This window comes from Leiobunum rupestre, chromosome 11 (assembly GCF_980474605.1).
Source record: "Leiobunum rupestre chromosome 11, qqLeiRupe1.1.hap1, whole genome shotgun sequence".
Taxonomy (NCBI): Eukaryota; Metazoa; Arthropoda; class Arachnida; order Opiliones; family Sclerosomatidae; genus Leiobunum; species Leiobunum rupestre.
In genome coordinates, this window is record NC_143394.1 from 7,881,166 (window position 1) to 7,899,184 (window position 18,019).

General features: G+C 36.6%; 2 protein-coding genes across 2 annotated transcripts in view; both read left to right on the forward strand.

Moving 5' to 3' along the window:
* Nucleotides 1–18,019, forward strand: part of LOC149921258 (neuronal acetylcholine receptor subunit alpha-10-like) — a 304,760-nt gene that overhangs the window by 212,932 nt on the left and 73,809 nt on the right. The window lies entirely within an intron of this gene.
* On the forward strand, nt 13,721–15,827 carry LOC149921259 (uncharacterized). Its single transcript, XM_090163314.1, has 3 exons — nt 13,721–13,785; nt 13,863–13,905; nt 14,411–15,827. Exon 3 carries the CDS (start codon nt 14,525–14,527, stop codon nt 15,707–15,709), a length of 1,185 nt encoding a protein of 394 aa, XP_090019440.1. The 5' UTR covers nt 13,721–13,785; nt 13,863–13,905; nt 14,411–14,524; the 3' UTR covers nt 15,710–15,827.

Here is an 18,019-nt window from a genome sequence, read left to right on the forward strand (position 1 = left end):
GAAAAGGCTTTCAATAAACATAATCAGGAATCCATACCTCTACTCGGAATGCTTATCTTGCCGTATCGCGTATGGTAAGATCACTCTGACGGCTTGGGCCCCACCTACGAGATAAAAAAATCCCCTCTGCTCGCGCTCCCCTCTCACGTTGTTTTTTGTTAAGTTAACATAGTGACGTCAAAAAAACCGTCAGCCACATCGAGACGAAAATCCCCCGCGATAAGCATTCCAAGTAGAGGTATGGATTCCTGGCATATTTCACTCAGAAAATACTACAACGACTACCGCTACACCCCCAACATTGGCATCAGAGCTCGCGTAATAAGAAAAGGTTTCAAGTAAAAATCAGGAAGAGTGTACGTATGAAAAGGATTACAGCTAAGAGCATTATTTCTACGGAATGTATTCATAGACTTCCGTTAAAAGCCAAAATAGTTAGATCTGGAAACCTTTTAAAATCAGTAAGAAGACGCACCGCTTTCAAACTTTGCCAGTTAAAATACGAAAATAAAGTCGAATTAAATCAAAAGTTCCTAAAGTATGAAGTAATGCGTTCCAAAATAAGCCTTTCACTAAATTTCCTTAAAAAGACGTCAAGACGCTTCAGGCGAAACTAAAACTGCGAAATTAAGAGCTTCTTACGCCTCGGCGAAAACGAATCAAAGTCCCGAATAATTATTCGCGTAAACTGAAGCTACTCAATTCAGGCACTGAACACATGGACCGTGTGGAATTTGGCGCCGCTCAGGTTATGGAGATCTAAGATGGATCTTTGTCCGCTAGTGGCGTGACCGAGCTGGATGGCTTCTAAGCAGACGCCGCATGATTATTACATTGGTAGTCCTGACAACAAGCCTTTATTCCACTGGTAGAGATTGGTAGTCTTGACAACAAGTATGTATTCCATGGTTAGAGTTTGGTAATCTCAACTACAAGTATTTATTCAACTGGTAGCGATTGGTAGTCTTGACAAAAAGTATTTATTCAACTGGTAGCGATTGGTAGTCTTGACAACCGGTATTTATTCCACTGTTTAGCGATTGGTAGTCTCAACTACAAATATTAATTCAACTGGTAGTGATTGGTAGTCTCAACTACAAATATTAATTCAACTGGTAGTGATTGGTAGTCTCAACTACAAATATTGTCAGCCGCCGCCGCCGGTGTTCGCACAATTTATCACAGTGCGTTAGAGGTACAAGGACACGTAGGAAATATCATGTCCTCGCCGGCATTGCTAACATTTGTGAGCTCGGGTTCCCGGAAGTGGGCTATTTGCCCATTTTGGCAGTTGTTGGCGATTATCGACTTAAAAGGTGCATAACTTTTTTAAATTAAGAACGACTTTATTGTAAATTATATTTTTAGTTATTAAAGATTATTTGTCAACAATGTTTTCGGTTGCATTGACAAATTTTAATTTTAAGTGAGATTTCTGGTCAATCCGCGGGACTCAACCGACCCGCGTACGCGCTATTGTGATATTCGAGTTTCGTACCAATAGATACAGGCGCCATCTAACTCCACAAAAAAATTCGTGCACGTGTCGCTACTTCATTTTCAAAATCAGATAACTCGAAAAATTCGGTTTGCCTAAAAAATAATTTATGTGTTCGCATTTTGCTACCTTATTTCTAAAACCAGGTAACTCGAGTCTCGAAAAATAATTTTTTTATAAATTTTATTTAAATTATTGTGTTTGTCTTTGGCTACCTTATTTCCAGAACCAGGTAACTCGAAAAATAATGTTTAGATAAAATTCCTCTTGGGTTTTTTAAGTTAATGTACAAGATGATTGAAAAAAAAATCAAATTTAAATTTAATATTTAAAATATAATTAATTAATACATCGGGGGATTGTGTGTACTTAAATGTCCGTGACATCTTGTTTTCCTTGATATCAAAAATGTCAAAAGTTAAAATTTCAGCCAGAGATTCCAACAGTATACCGGTTTCGCTCTTTTGGGGCTCATCAGTACTGTGTAGGAACTCTGGCTATCCTCGGAAATCTGCCGATATCAGTAAAACTAATAAGCAATCAGAGTGCCCTATATGTGAGCAGTCCAGTGCAATTTATAGTGAAATTCTTCACCAATTACTGTTGGAATCTCTGGCTGAAATTTTAACTTTTGATATTATTATCTTAACGTTGGATTTCAACGGAAGCCCGAGCGTAAAAGATGTCTGCTGAATAGCGACCGCCATGCAATCATTGGTGAAGAATTTCACTATAAATTGCACTGGACTGCTCACATATAGGACACTCTGATTGTTTATCAAAAATGTAACGAAGATAGTGTCCCCTATAATCATTCTGTTACACTTCGTCATCCTGGTTTTGGAACAGCTGTCACGATAGAATAAGCTTCGGTGTATTTTATATTTCAGTGGCTGAATCGGAGACTTCAATTCCCGGAGGGCATTACTCTTTCTTTCGCTTTGCGCAGCCAACTAAATTTTATAGTGGAAAACCTTAGGAATATCGTGGTTATATTTCGCGGGCATAAAAGCCCAATAAAAACAGCCCAGAGGACGCGGGTCTCCCAGGCCACGTTTTTCCAACAGAAACGCCACCGTATGCTCAGTTTACGCTTCGAAACTCCTTTTCGGAATTTTAAAACCGGCGCTTTCTAAAATATTTCCCGCTAAAAATTTGAAATATCAATAATGTGGCGAAGTTTGGAAAATCGCCGCCTATATATTCCTGGCCAGTGTAAACAAAATTTTCACGGAAAATATTATTTTATATTCGCTTATAAGCCAAGAAGCTATTTAGGTTAGCGAGATCAGACGTGTCTACATTCTAGCCGATATCGAATTGTATTTATGACATAGGATGATAAAATTGGCGAATAAGTAGATAAGTCCATAATGAAAAGGGATAATAAAGCTAAACCCTCAACAAATTTGAAGAAATTTAAAAACTTACTAATAGCTCATACCGATAGGTCTTCGAGCAGATCAAAACGTGAAACTCGGACCAAATAGATCTTCGAGTGAATAATTAAATTAAATTAAATTAAATAGCCAGAAAATCCAACGGTAGACCGGTTTCGTCCTTTTTGGAAGACCTATCGGTACGAGCTATTAGTAAATTATTAAATTTCTTCAAATTTGTTGAGGGTTTAGCTTTATTATCCCTTTTCATTGTGGACTTATCTACTTATTCGCCAATTTTATTATCCTTTACAATGCAGTCCATAGGTGGTTCCTTTTAACTTGACGTATTTATGACATGATGATTCTAATTTAAAATAATAAAATATTTCTGCAAATAATAACTGCGTTTATATTTGAAGTTTTAATAATAAAGCCTTTTAATTTTACCTATTACCTACCCTCCCCAATATGAATAGCGCCATCTTGTATCGATAAAATGTTTTACGGGAAAATGTATATTTATCTTTAAATTTAGTTCCTGCACAAGCTTAAAGTATGGTTTTATCCCATACAACCGAATTCCCATTCGACCGAATCAATATAAAGGCAATATATTTATAAAAATGGCACGAAAGTTGGCGGGGTCCCATTCAACCGAATTAAGTAATATATGATTTAATACGTTAGGTTAGGTTAGGTGGGATTAATATCGGATTAGACAATACTAGGTGCGTTTGGCTAGCTACTGTCCTCTAGGTTGCGTTATATACGGCCCAGCATGATAGAAAGAATGGGGTTGGGGTGGCGCCGTGCGCCCCCTGCGCTCGAGCGAAGCCAAAACTTAGAATACATTGCACGTCTTATAAGTCAAACTGACACTAAAGACGTAGTATAGGGTATAGTATAGGCTATAGTTCTGGTTGAGCTGAGGTTAGATTAGGTTAGGTTAAAATCCGTCCAAATTGTATGATTCGGCCGAATGGGAATTCGGTCATGAGGGATTTCGCTTGTATGAGTTTTCCCATACGACCGAATTCCCATTTGACCGAATATATAGTAGTTGTATGTATTGTATCTTTTATATACTTATATAAAATGTATCCCTAACATAATCGGTACAATGGTATACAATCTTAAAGTATCGATTTATTTAATCTAGTAAATAATTATAAAAACAAAATAGTTGGTAGATTCTCAAATACTGTGTACCGAAAATAAATTTAAAACAAATCTTCTGCCAAGAAGAAAATATTTTTAAACAAATAAAATGCAGTTACTGTTTAAATTTGAACTGGTATTATCAAATGGTTCAACTCTTACTTTCTAATTAACCTAAATATGTTCATGCTAAGCCCAGTAAAGATAATCTAACAGGTCAATTAGACGTCTTCTCTTAAGTCTAATAATATTTCGATTTTTGTGAAATTAAAATTGGGAATGTTAGAAATGGTGCTTCCAACAACCAACTGAACAGACTAACCAGGTCGTCATTTTCAGATATCTGAGGATAATCAGTTTAGTCAGTGGCGTAGCTAGGAAAATTTGACCTATGGCAAACCATAGAAATTGCGCCCCTTCCCAGGTGGTCAGAATTATAGGAAATGGAATATAAGGGAAACCTTAGTTATTTTTAGTAACTATAATCTTTTATTATACAAGAAATATTGTGTAATTCGAAACAAACTTAGAGTGTTACCTTCCTTGCTTTGATTCACGAAAATTGGTCAATAATATCGTTGAAGTCTGTATTTTCCGTTTGTTCTCTCTCGATACTTAGCAAAGCAAGTTCACACAACCTTTCTTGGCCCATTGAATCTCTCAAATAATTGTGTATTGGTTTGAATTTACTAAAAGATCGTTCACAATGGAGACAGAAATATCAAAAAAACCAAAAACACGACGCCAAAGCAGATCGCCAAAAAAATTAAAACATAATTTGGCGCCCCCCGTCGAGTTGCGGCCATGGCACGCGCCATGGCTGCCGTCTGCCATACCCTAGGGTTGTTGTTGTTCCTCTCACCCAGCAATCGGATCTGAAATTGTAAACGATTCATTACCCCAAGTGAGCGATCTTGTTATCTGAGAATCTGATGGAAGTACTAGTTAGAGATACATATAATTCAGTGTTGCCGCTAGGTATTTTCTGGATGTACCTTTATAGAATACGGAAAAGTACTTTACGTACTTTTGCTATAAAAAAAACAGGGCGCAACCTATTTCTCTATATTTTTAATACTAACAAGTTTTAATAGATGGCGCTTAACTTTATTTTTCTCAGAAAGGTTTCAATTTTAAATTGAAATGTGGTACAAACAAAATTTTGTGAGTCTCAAAAGCCTAATTTTGTATATTATTATAATTATAATCTAGTGAGGAGCTTCTTAAAAGTCGTTTTTCTCATAATTTTACGGTTTTGGAAGAACCACCAACAGAAAAATTACCAAATCTTAAAGAGTAAGTTGCAAATTATTCTTTACCGCCTCCATTTTATTATTAAACGAAGCGCGTACGTTTAAAATTCCCAAATATAAAGTTTCGTTGCTTTCCGTTTCGTAGTTAATTAGAAATAATTAGTAAAACGTCAAAACAATTTGAATTTTGGCGTGGTGATTGACGTCATTGACTACACGTTATTTCTCATTGGCCGCTATCCCCAACATAGAGCTGAGGCTTGCGTACAAAATGTAGATGCTACTGATTCTGTGGTCAAATACGAAAAATCACCCATAGAATTATGGGATTCTACTACTGAATTTTGTACGTGGGTGCTTACACGATTTTAAAAACATGCGCTCACGCTTAAAATTTAGAGCGCGAGCTAAATTGGAATCGCCATATTATCTAGCAAGGATATTACAAGACAGGCTGAGAAATAAGGAATATTTTTAAACTGGACCTGCGGCCCGAGGGGCTGATCACTCCGCGTAATCGGTGTACAGAGCCGTACCTTTGACTGTACTAATGGGATTACGCGTAATCTTTGAAGTCTCTGCCTTTGGCAGTGCTAATCTAAGCGTAATCCGGTGTACAGACTTTCTAAAAGTGGTTAGCCCCTCGCTGCGGCCAATAGAGCCTAGGTAGTTTAATTAAAAAACTGGCCACTGGCCACTTACCATTTTTAACCTTCAAAACCAGGCTTTCATAATTTATTTTCAAATTATCTATTCTTGACAATATGTGCTAGGGCATAGGCTTAGAAGTTAGTAGGTTAGTTATTATGGGTATTTCAAAATTTTGGAGTGTTAAATAAACAATTTTAGGGATTAATATAGTATTTTTTTAATGAACTAAAATCTTGAAGGGAAAAAACTTTGAATTAATTAAGTGGTCACCAGGGCCACTATCACCACAAGCATTTAATTTTTAAACTGGCCCAGCTAATTTTTAAACTGGCGATTGGCCTGTGATAGTGCCTTATTTCTCACACTGTTACAAGAAGCATCTTGGTAGGATAGTGGGGACTACATAATCTTCCAGATGCAGTGGGAAAAATTCAAACAGAACCATAGTCCATGATGTCACAAACCATAATAAAAGCCGCAGTGGGGCACTGCACGTAAATTTAATTTTAATATTAAATAAACTTAACGACGGTATTTCATCAAGTGAGTTACATTTTCGGAAAGTCCATGATCAAATGAACGAGAAAAATATAAAGTAGTTAAGTTTCTATTCCGAAAATCTATTTGAAACTTACTCTTTAAAGCGTACCAAAATCCCTTTTAAAATCTGAAAATGGACCTTTGTAATTAGAATTTTGAAGTTGTACCGAAAAAAAGTACAGTTGTTCCAATTATGGTAACACTGAAATGTGTAAGGGAAACGTGAACTTGCCCTATTACTTACTAAAAGTAATCAGCTTTAACCCTACGCGTTATTTTTGTAAGCGCTTACTCTCTGTTGGGTCTTTCAACACCTTTTTGGTGGGCAGTGACTGGTAAACATGCACTTTGAAAGACCCGAGCAGGACCTAAAATAGTGGGCAGTTTTGGGCAGTTCTAAAACTCAGATTTGCAGTTCTAAAATCGGATTTGGGCAGTGCTATTTATCGCAAAGATGTTTGAAAATTTTAAAATAGCTGATTACCTCATGGGAGATGTCGAGATCAACACCGCCAATTTTGTTGAACTAAAAAGTAAGTTACTTATATACAGCTCTCTTTTCTCTCATAATTTTGGGAAAATATTCGTCTGCTAAAAATTCGGAATTCGTCTCTTTTATAGCTCATTGAAAACGAACCTACAAACTGAACCCCCAAAACATAATTCCAAGGCAAGGTTCGGAACCTTGCCTTGGAATTATGTTTTGGGGGTTCAGTTTGTATTTGGGCAGTTCTAAAAAATCCTTATTTTAGCCCCTGGACCCAAGCGCCGCCAAATACTGCTATTCACAAATTGCTTACAGGGAAACAATCATTTAGAGCGAAGTATTTAGAAGTTCGATTTTAATGATTCAACATTTGTAGCTAAGGGAATAAAGATATACTGATTTATTACAAAAACAACTCCTTATATAAAAATTGAAATTCAACTTAGGAAACATTTTGCATATAATTCGAAATTGTTTCGAAAACTTAAAATTTCGACTTTGCAGACCGTTGGCGACATCTGGTACGACTTGGAAAATTCAAAAATGGACCTCTAATTGCTTTACCACCGTGTTAAGGTATTTTTCCCTCGCGAATATGTATTTATAGACGTATTCAGAAATTACAGTAAAACCAACGTTTAGAGCGAATACAATGTTTTTATTTATAGCTGATGGCGACAGTTTAAACCTTATGTCGAGAAGAAAACTATACTGATTTATTATAAAAAAAAACCACTTCTAAGTGATGAAGAAATTATAAAGAAAAGTTCAACTCAGAAACACGATAAATGAATATTTGAAAATAATTTAAATTTTCTGAGTTTCAAAAGGCTGGCGCCATCTGGTAAGACTTTGATAACTTAAAAATAATCCTCTAATGGCGATACCCGTATGGAAGTATCCATCTTGCGTATCAGCCTATAATCTATTCCGTTCGTCGGTTTAAATAAGCATTTCAAAACTCATTAAAATGCGATATCTAGTCGCGAGATACGATCCGATATTTTAGTTAGACGCCTTGAAATTCGTTAAAATCGAGCGTACGTACTTTGAATTTGAATATCGTAGAACGGCGTTTCTAATATGGAGAGCAAAATTTTCAATTTGGCGCGCTAATAACGCTTACATTTTTTAAAAGTGTAAATTGAGCGGCCGTGAATTTGATCTTATTTGAGAAACTGTTTGGCTGGCGGCCACAGCCCGGCGCTGAGGAAGAGAGGCGGAAACCATTGAAGCAGCAACGTCGTAATGAGATTATGTTTTAAAATGTCTCTGCTTGGCTCGGAGTTTCGGAATCAATGTTTCGAATGTTTACAACGTTGAAATTGCTTCGGGGGAACATCTAAGAATTATTTGCAAAAAAAACGCGTTTATTTAATAAAGATCTGGTTATTCACGACCGAAAGCTATCGCTATGCCCCATTTGGTTCGCCATTGAAACCTAGATAGGTAGCGGCTAAAGCAGACGCTATTAGGTTTTCCTCGTCGTTAATCGTAAATTATACTATATGTATTTTGGAGGCACCGGCTCAAATTACCTGCGAAAAACGAAATAATCCTTTATAATAGGTATTTAGATAGTCGTCTGCTTTTTGTTCTACCATTTCAGCTTTTCAAAATACAAAAAAAAATTGTTACAAATGAAGAAATTAATAAAAAAAAACCATTTTTCTGGATTAAAAAAGCTAGAATTTTCACAAATATGATATGAAACTAGCCGAACTACTCCGCTATACTAACTGTTTTTAAACTTAAAAATATCAAATCTTCAGGCTTCGAATGCTTGAAAACGTACATTTCAAAATATTTTTAAAAACCTAAATGAACTCCGAATACCCATGTGTATAAATATTTAACACCTAAAATTGTTAGCCAACAATTTTCAAAAATACTCTTAAACACTTAGGGCCGCGAAGATACATCTTGGGCGTTGGGTCAAATTATGTCATAGCGGGGCATGAAAAAAAGAAAGTATGAAACTGGGCATTCTGCACGTATTAAAAACTGTTTTGTTCTAGGCTTGTAATCCACTATGTTTCAGAAATCGTTTTTTGTGGAAACAATTCAGGAGGATATCTACATAAAATATTTTTGAATATTTGGATTCCCTAGAAAATTAGGATGACCCCTACAGTAAAATTTTTCAGTTACGCCCCCATGCTGTGACCATTAAATGGTCACAGCATGTCAACCCTACCTCAACAAATTTTGTCATGGAATTACTCTTCATTTAAATTTTCAAACAATATATTAGACTAATCATGGTATGAAAACTTTGAATTTTTTCGGAAAAATACGGAAAATTTTCCGGAACTTAAACCACTAAGTCTACCCAAAATGCTTGAAATTTGTACAATTTATTAGAATTTCTTTAATTTTCCTTGTATAGACGTAAATTTAAAAATATTACCCAGTTTCACCCATTTTTTATAAATGTATTGGATAATTTGGATTTCACTCAAATTTAACTCATTTCACAAAATATAATTGAGTTTCATATTTTTTACATAATTTTATCCAAATTATATCAATATTCCTCATTAAGTTGTATTCATATTTATTAACATTTATCAGACATTATCGAAATTTTCCTGAAATTGCACAAGTAACCCAAATTTTGCTGTTTTAAATGGCCAAACTTTCAATCTTAGTAAGTTCCCAAAAACATTTTTGGTTGCCATAAGACGAAATTCCCTTTGGCCGTATACAGGTTACATAAAGGTCTACCGATCTCCGGAGTTTCATCACAATCGGAGATAATAACGTCGGGTAGTTTCCTTGTTAGTAGTCTGGAAAACTTAAATGGGAAAATATTTAAAACTTGAAACGAAACTTGGCTGTTTTTATGTACCTTACCGCCAAATTTAATTTGTGTAAGATTTGCAAAAAAATACAAATACCAGAGAGTGTAAAGATTATGAGAGGCGTCTCTCTTTCAAAACAGCGTACTAACTTTTTTTTTTCCCAAAAATGTCCACGGTTACCGATTTTACTTTTTAAAATTTTAATGATGGTTTATTTAGATTTGATTCCACAAAAGAATATATCTACTAAACGTATACATCAGATAATGAATCAGATGCAATTTGAGATAAGATTTCTGGAGGGGGGGAATATAACAGATACACCTGCTCTAACGAATTACCTTCAGATGTCTAAAAATTACGATGTGAATAGCCTGATCAGTCGGCTGTTGGGAGCACTAGTGTCACCGAAATGTGTTAAAGCCAACCACAGAACACCTACCTCAAGAAGGATTTGCATCAATCTCAAAAAAGTGTCTTAAAAGCTAGGATCACAGCACCCCACACAAGGAGAACGCAACCCGTCAAAAGTCGTGCATTTTCTTGTGTACATTTTCATATAAATTTCATTGGCTAGACACTTTAGCGCCTGCTGCTGTCGGAAGGGGAAAAATCGGAAATTGTCTTCCCCCCTGCCCGTAAAACATTCAGCGAAAACACTGCGCCCTGGTCCAATGAAATTTGTACTCGGCGTTAGCGTGTTCAAAGTTTGCCGCGTTCTCCTTATGTTTGTTGTGCCTAGTTAATAGTGATGCGGTTTTTTTACAGCAAGCAGAAAATAGCGCGTGAAAATTCTTTATTTAACGAAATATAAATTGAAAAGTGGTGCTTCTACAACACATTTTTTATTGTTGCGCGTGCTCGTCTTTGTAAATTCAAAACTTCCTCTACTTGCCGTAAGATGGCGCACTTAGATGAAGACTTAGAATTTTGTAATTCTATTGGAAGTCCAAACCTGCTAAAACAAAATGTTCTTAGTTACATTTCAGGATATCTAATTCACCGCTGCTACTCAAACCTTCAATGCTCTTCTTGCATAAGTCAACTCAAAAAAGACAATCCAATTGTTGACCCAACAAATCTGCTCTTTTACTTTAAAGCTTTCAAAACAGCAAAGAATTCTTCTATCAGCTGCTCAGCAGCCTCATCGTACCAACTGGTAGTTTCTTCAAATTTGTAACGGAGACAAATGAAGTATTTGACACCAGTTTTAAGCTTTTATCGCACATGACAAATATTAAAGGACGTTTGGAGAGATTCATCATTCAAAGAATTGACAATAAATATTTTAAAGCTTATGAAGATTCTCCATGTGCAACTGCATACCAAAACATGATATCTTTTTTCATAGAATTCTGCATACATAGTTCCCTTAAAAAACAAGATCTCAACCATGAATACATGAAAACCCAGAAAAGATTAGATAGGAAACTGTTAAAAATACAACATTTATCTCATTTTACCAACTTCAATGTTTCCTCGTATTTTTTAATTTATACCACCTTGGATTAAAAACGTGTTACTGGATATTGCACTCTACCTTCGGCAATGCATTCTCGGGCGCCTTACGAATGGCCTAAAAAAAATCGGGGCGGGGTGGGGTTGTCATGGAAACGGTGATACAAGTAAATCTCGGAGCATGCGCGTAACGTACAGTGATTAGAAAAAGTTACTGGTTTTTTAGCCATTTAGATCCTTGTTGTTATGATTATTTAGTGGTAAATATAGAAATTACCAGAGATTTATAATATTTGCGCTAACTTCTAATTAAGCAAATACTATTGAAATTGAATATTATGGATGGGAAGAACTAAGCACTGTGCTTATCCCAAATGTAACAGCGACCCGAGGTATGATAGGAAACCACATATGTTAGGGGATCCTTTTTCGCTTTCCCATTGAAACTCATACCTAAAATTATTAAGACTATATGAAATCTTACAGTGCGTTATAAATACAAAAGAATAGAAGTTTGATTACGTTTTAACGTATCTGAAAACTGATATAACGTTTTTGATCCAAGCTGTGTAATTCCTTAAACCTAAAACGCCGTCTTGTTTGTATCACCAAAACGCGAAAATTCAAAAGATGGCGCGAGCGGCATATCAGACTTTTGAAAATCACTAAATTCCCGGAGTGCAATATCCAGTAACACGTTTTTAATCCAAGATACCACTCTGTTCTCGTTAAGCCTCCGCCATTTCATAAAATTTTCAATGAATTTCCTAGGTTAATCAAACAAAAATATTATAATTAGTTCGCTTTCTTGTACTTACGTTTCTTTAATTTTCATGGAATTGAATTTTATTAATTTTAAATTAGCATAATTCAACTATGTTTAACAGCCATGACTGATGAAAAACTTTCCGGATGTTTACAAAATTTAAAAATTTTCCAGTAGCGACATCGTGTGTCGGATAGTAACGTAACCTCTCCTGTGGGCGCGCGCTCTCAAAATCTTGTACGAAATTTTAACGTTACGGGAATAGGAAGAGACGCCTCTCATAATCTTTACACTCTCTGCAAATACTGTGTTTAGTAGACGTAAATCCAACAGTTTGTACGTAATTCCATGTACACAAAAAGCCAAATGAAGAAAATTTAAAAAAATATAATTACCAAAATTATTTAATTTAGTTACGTGTGACACCTTGATAGCACTTTTTTTCTCAGTCACGAGTGCTACCTTCTGGGTAAAATTTCTCAAGTAAAAAGTAAATTCCACTGCGCCGAAATTGGCGGGATTCGCGGACCGAAGTCAATCTTGGAAGATAAGTGTTTCTGGAGGGGAAAATACGATACCTCTAGCATAGGCGGTAATATAAACAAGTGCTGGACAGGGGAAGTGGCCTATTTGGTCGAACGTATGTTTTTAATGACATCTAGTGGTGTAGAAATTTATTTTTAATTTGATATTATCAAACACTTTTATCCTCCAAGGGTCAATCCGCCAGAATTCTGAAACTTGGAAAAGATCATATTTACGGTGCGGCGGAGTACCCGACGAAACCAAATTAAGCTATGCTTGTAACTACGGCGTAAAACATTAGAAACTGCTTTTAAACTTTAATAACAATAATTAAAAAATTATCTTACACACAAAAAATCTTGTTTTCTATTATAAATAACCAAAAAAGCCAGAGTTATCTAAAAATACGAGGAAAAACATAAATTACAAATAAAACTAAAACAGATGGCACTACCGGTGTCATACATTTTTCGACCGGGTTTTTTAAATTTTCCTTTAATTTACTAAAATGTTATTGAAATAAATATAATTTATTTGTAATTAACGTCATTGATACTACAGTGTGTTTAATTAAATGAATAGGAAAAGTGAGTTAAATTAATATTATTTTAATATAAGGGTACTGATAAATTAATTTGGGTGGACGGATCTCCTACACAAGATGAAATATTAAACATTAAACCTAACCAGATTATTCCGCGACAATGGCGTCTAAGACGTTTCGGGTGTTATATTTTAATCCGATTTAATTAAATATGACACCGTGAATCATAATTATAACACCACCATTTATAATGCTAAAGGAAAATTTAAAAAACGCGGTCGAAAAATAAAAGACATCGGTAGTGCCTTCTGTTTTAGTTTGATTTGTAATTTATGTTATTCCTCTCATTTTTAGATAACTCTGGCTTTTTTTCTTATTAATAATAGTAAGCAAGGTTTCAAGTGTTTTAGACAATTTTTTCCGTAATGTTATTAAAGTTTATACGCAGTTTCTAATGTTTTACGCCGTAGTTACGACCATAGCTTAATTCTGTTTCGTCGGGTACTCCACCACACCGTAAATATTATCTTTTCCAATTTCCAAAATTCTGGCAGATTGACCTCGGTGATTCGAGGCTTTGCCCATTAGCTTTCAATAATAAAAATAATTACTCTTAATTCTAAAACAATACCTCTACAAATACAAAGTATATCAATTTAATTAAATAAAGGTACGCAAGAATAATATGTCAAATTTTTTGGGATCAATCTAAAAAATAAGTATGAAAATATTCTTAACTTAAATAAATTTGAAGCTAACACTGGTAACCCAAGGACCGATCGTTTATATTCAAAAGGTGGCGTTTGGATCAAAGTTGGCCGTGGCCCGAATTCCAAAAGGTAAATTGTAGGATAAAGTTGGATACGCGAAAAACAAACTTTAAATATGGACGTATCTAAATAACGAAATATTTTAAATTGGTTTTCCTTTTCACCTATTATTTTGAAATACTGTGTTATCATTTTGCTGGTCAAAGATATATAAGCTAGCGATAGCTTAAATAGTCTGGGTCAAAAATATTTGCACTTCTCTCAGTAGTCCGCTCTTACTCTGAACAGAAGATATTTCTTGCCAACAAAATGATAAACCATTCTGGGATAATTTTCATATAAAAAGACATTAAAATTATTATTATTCGCAAATTAATGCTCTAGAACAGAACCGTATCTGCGCGGTTTCTGACTCGTGTTAGCCAACCAAGATTGTGAAAAATGTTGGCTCAGAGAGTCGAACATAAATGTTTTATTTCGAGACTAGCAAAGCCTGGTCCCCAAATCGGTTTTTAACGAAATATTTTAGTATTTATTTTGTTTTAATTTGACTGATTTTTTTTTAAATTTTTAGAAGTGGTTTTTTTAGATAACGAGCAATACAAGATTTTCTGGTTGTATTAAGAAACAAAATTGACATTTCAAAAAGAAACTTTGAACCAAACTTGTAAAACGTGACTCTGACAAAATGAGTGGCCGAGAAGAAAATAAGTTCCAGTGCGCAGAGTGCGTTTACGCAACGAGCCACAAGGGTCAATTCATTCGACACAGAAGAACTCACTCGGGTAAAAAACCTTTTCAGTGTGACCAGTGTACCTACGCATCTGCAAGGAAGGGTCATTTGATTATCCATAGAAGAACTCACTCGGGTGAGAAACCTTTTCAGTGTGATCAGTGTACCTATGCATCTGTAACAAAGGTTAATTTGATTATCCATAGAAGAGCTCACTCGAGTGAAAAACCTTTTCAGTGTGATCAGTGTACCTACGCATCTGCAAGGAAGGGGGCTTTGGTTCTCCATAGAAGAACTCACTCGGGTGAGAAACCTTTTCAGTGTGATCAGTGTACCTACGCATCTACAACAACGAGTAATTTGATTCTCCATAGAAGAACTCACTCGGGTGAGAAACCGTTTCAGTGTGATCAGTGTACCTACGCAACTGCAAGGAAGGGTGATTTGATTATCCATAGAAGAACTCACTCGGGTGAGAAACCTTTTCAGTGCGACCAGTGTGGGTACGCGTCTGTGAGTAAGTGTGCATTGAGTCGCCACAAAAGAACTCACTCGAACGAGAAGCCCTTTGGATGTACAAAGTGCCAATATCGGGCCAAACATAAGAACAGCTTACTTCACCACGAAAGAGCACGTCACTCTCAAGGAGAACCGGCCAAAAAATTGCCCAGTTGTGACCGGAACTTCGCTACTAGTAAAACCCTCGAAGGTCACCTTCGAATTCATGGTCCATCTGGAAACGAAATTGGCGCTTCGAACAGTCACGACCCCCCATCGCAGCCACGTCAGTTTGACTCCTCTGGTCGTCAAACGGGAGGTAGCTATTGTTTGGTACGACTGCCACGTTTGACTGATAAACCCAATCGCTTCCACGCTGTGAAAGCGGAAGTTGACCAACGTGACGCGGACCCGGCAACCATCGAGAGCGTAAGGGTTTCCACCTCTGAATGCCTCAACTTCGATGTCAGCCGCGTCAAACTAGAGCCTTTTTACGATTTCATCGACCGATTTCCGGTTCCGTCAGTCGTCAGGAGAGAAGAGTTGGAAGGTCGCCCAATTGGGGACAATAACGAGGGTGTCCCCAGTTACCCTGACACCCCTATCAAGATCGAGGTTTCTCCTGAAGAAGGAAACTTGTGAACGTTTTGGACGAAACTAATAAAAGCCATTGTTCATTTTAATTTTGTTTTTATACGTTTAAACTAAGTCTTATAAGATGTATTCAAAACGACTTATTTGTTAGCCACATTCATAGACATATTTTGAAGTTATAAACATAGAAATCTCATAGGTAACTAGAATGCTGCCGCCTATGGCCGAGCTTGTCGCCAGTTCGTTTTGAACCTTCAGCCAATGAGAGGCCGTAGAGTGGTTCCGCCAAGGAGGAGGATAATCCTCCTTGGTTCCGCTACTATAGCGGGAGATAGGTGACGTCATTCTCTCTGGTGACATTAAACTATTGGCAGAACCACTCTGAGAATTGGCTTCGCCTGCCTCGGCGTTTGGGCCATTTGCCAGTTACACATGGCAGCATTCTAGTTACCTATGAGATTTCTATGGTTATAAACGCTTTCAGATATTATTCTTAAATTGAAGGCGATTTTTTGTATTTTCACTTTGTTTCATTTTTAACTAAGCCTTAATAAAAGTTTTTTCCTTTAGATTTGTTCTTTTTAACGCGTTTACATTCAAAGCAGGCGAAATGATGTAGATTCTCAACTGCCATCTCAAAGATTCTTTGCTAAGCCTCTATTTAGCAGGCGTTTGTTTCTAGCCGCTGGAGTGGTCTGCTAAATCATGGGCCAATAAAAGATCTTGGCCCATGGCTAAATAGACGGGTTAGTTGAGACGTAGCTTAGTAGACGCTTGATTAAAACCAGTTCAGCGATTTGCCTAGAAGTAGTAATTCCGAGAGCCAGGACATACTAGCAACAATGTTATATTTGTTTCAATATTGAAGGGCTAGTTAAATTTCGCACGCGGCTGCCGAAAGGAAAAAAATGCGCGTGCTATATCAACATAAGCCTTACAAATAAATCTAACATGAAGACTTTATTATTTTATTCAGTGACTTGAAAGAGCGGCTTTTATTTAAATCTAGGAGCAACAAACACAAGGAGAACGCAGACAGCCTTTAAACACGCTAACGCAGTGTTGTGTACAAATTTCATTGGATGAACCTTTATGGTGAACGTTTTACGGGCGGGGGGAAGATAATTTCCTTATTTTCCCCTTTCCGAAAGCAGCAGGCGCTAAAGCGTCTTACCAATGAAAAATGTACGCCAGAAAATGCATGACTTTTGACGGTTTGCGTTCTCCTGGTGTGGGGTTCTGTGTTTGTTGCTCCTAGATTTAAACGCCTTTTGTGGCTAGGCCGTTTACTTTACGCGTTTTCTAGCGTGTGCTGAACCTGTCTTTTAGGTCAGCAAGGAATCTAGCGAGGCGCTCGAAAATCTTGTGTATATATTTAGATCCACATGGTATATACCGAGTTAAAAGCACCCAGGTGCTCCGTTTCGACTTTATTTAGTGGATTACTTTTCCTTCCAAACCGCAACTCCCGTCGCTCTAAGAGCTCCATTTCGAACTCGCAGCGCCATAAAGCTAACTCCCTAAAACCATAGTTTCTTTTTAGACGCAACCATTCAGTACCTTAAGGGAAGAAGTGGTCCCTTAAAACGTGTACTCAGAACCGTAGATGGCGCCAGATTCTTCTACATTTTGAATGTTGCCTCGCAGACCACCTACCCCAAGAGGGACATGTATCGCTAGTAGTAATTTAAATATTTTTTATGTCTCGAATGTGGTGCGGTTTTTTTTTAAGAGTGCGCCATCTCACGGCAAGTAGAGGAAGTTTTGAAAGTACAAAGACGAGCACGCTCAACAATAAAAAATGTGTTGTATAAGCACCACTTTTCAATTTATATTTCGTTAAATAAAGAATTTTCACGCGCTATTTTCTGCTTGCTGTAAAAAAACCGCATCACTTTTAACTAGGCACAACAAACATAAGGAGAACGCGGCAAACTTTGAACAAGCTAACGCCGAGTACAAATTTCATTGGACCAGGGCGCAGTGTTTTCGCTGAATGTTTTACGGGTGGGGGGAAGATAATTTCCTTATTTTCCCCTTTCCGAAAGCAGCAGGCGCTAAAGCGTCTTACCAATGAAAAATGTACGCCAGAAAATGCATGACTTTTGACGGTTTGCGTTCTCCTGGTGTGGGGTTCTGTGTTTGTTGCTCCTAGATTTAAACGCCTTTTGTGGCTAGGCCGTTTACTTTACGCGTTTTCTAGCGTATGCTGAACCTGTCTTTTAGGTCAGCAAGGAATCTAGCGAGGCGCTCGAAAATCTTGTGTATATATTTAGATCCACATGGTATATACATTTTATCGAGTGGTTCTATTGTTTTCGTTAGAATGTTGTGAAGTGTCGTCGTTGTTGTTGGCGT

Excerpts from the sequence above, each read along its gene's own strand:
- LOC149921259 (XM_090163314.1), top strand. The coding sequence starts at position 14,525 with ATGAGTGGCCGAGAAGAAAATAAGTTCCAGTGCGCAGAGTGCGTTTAC.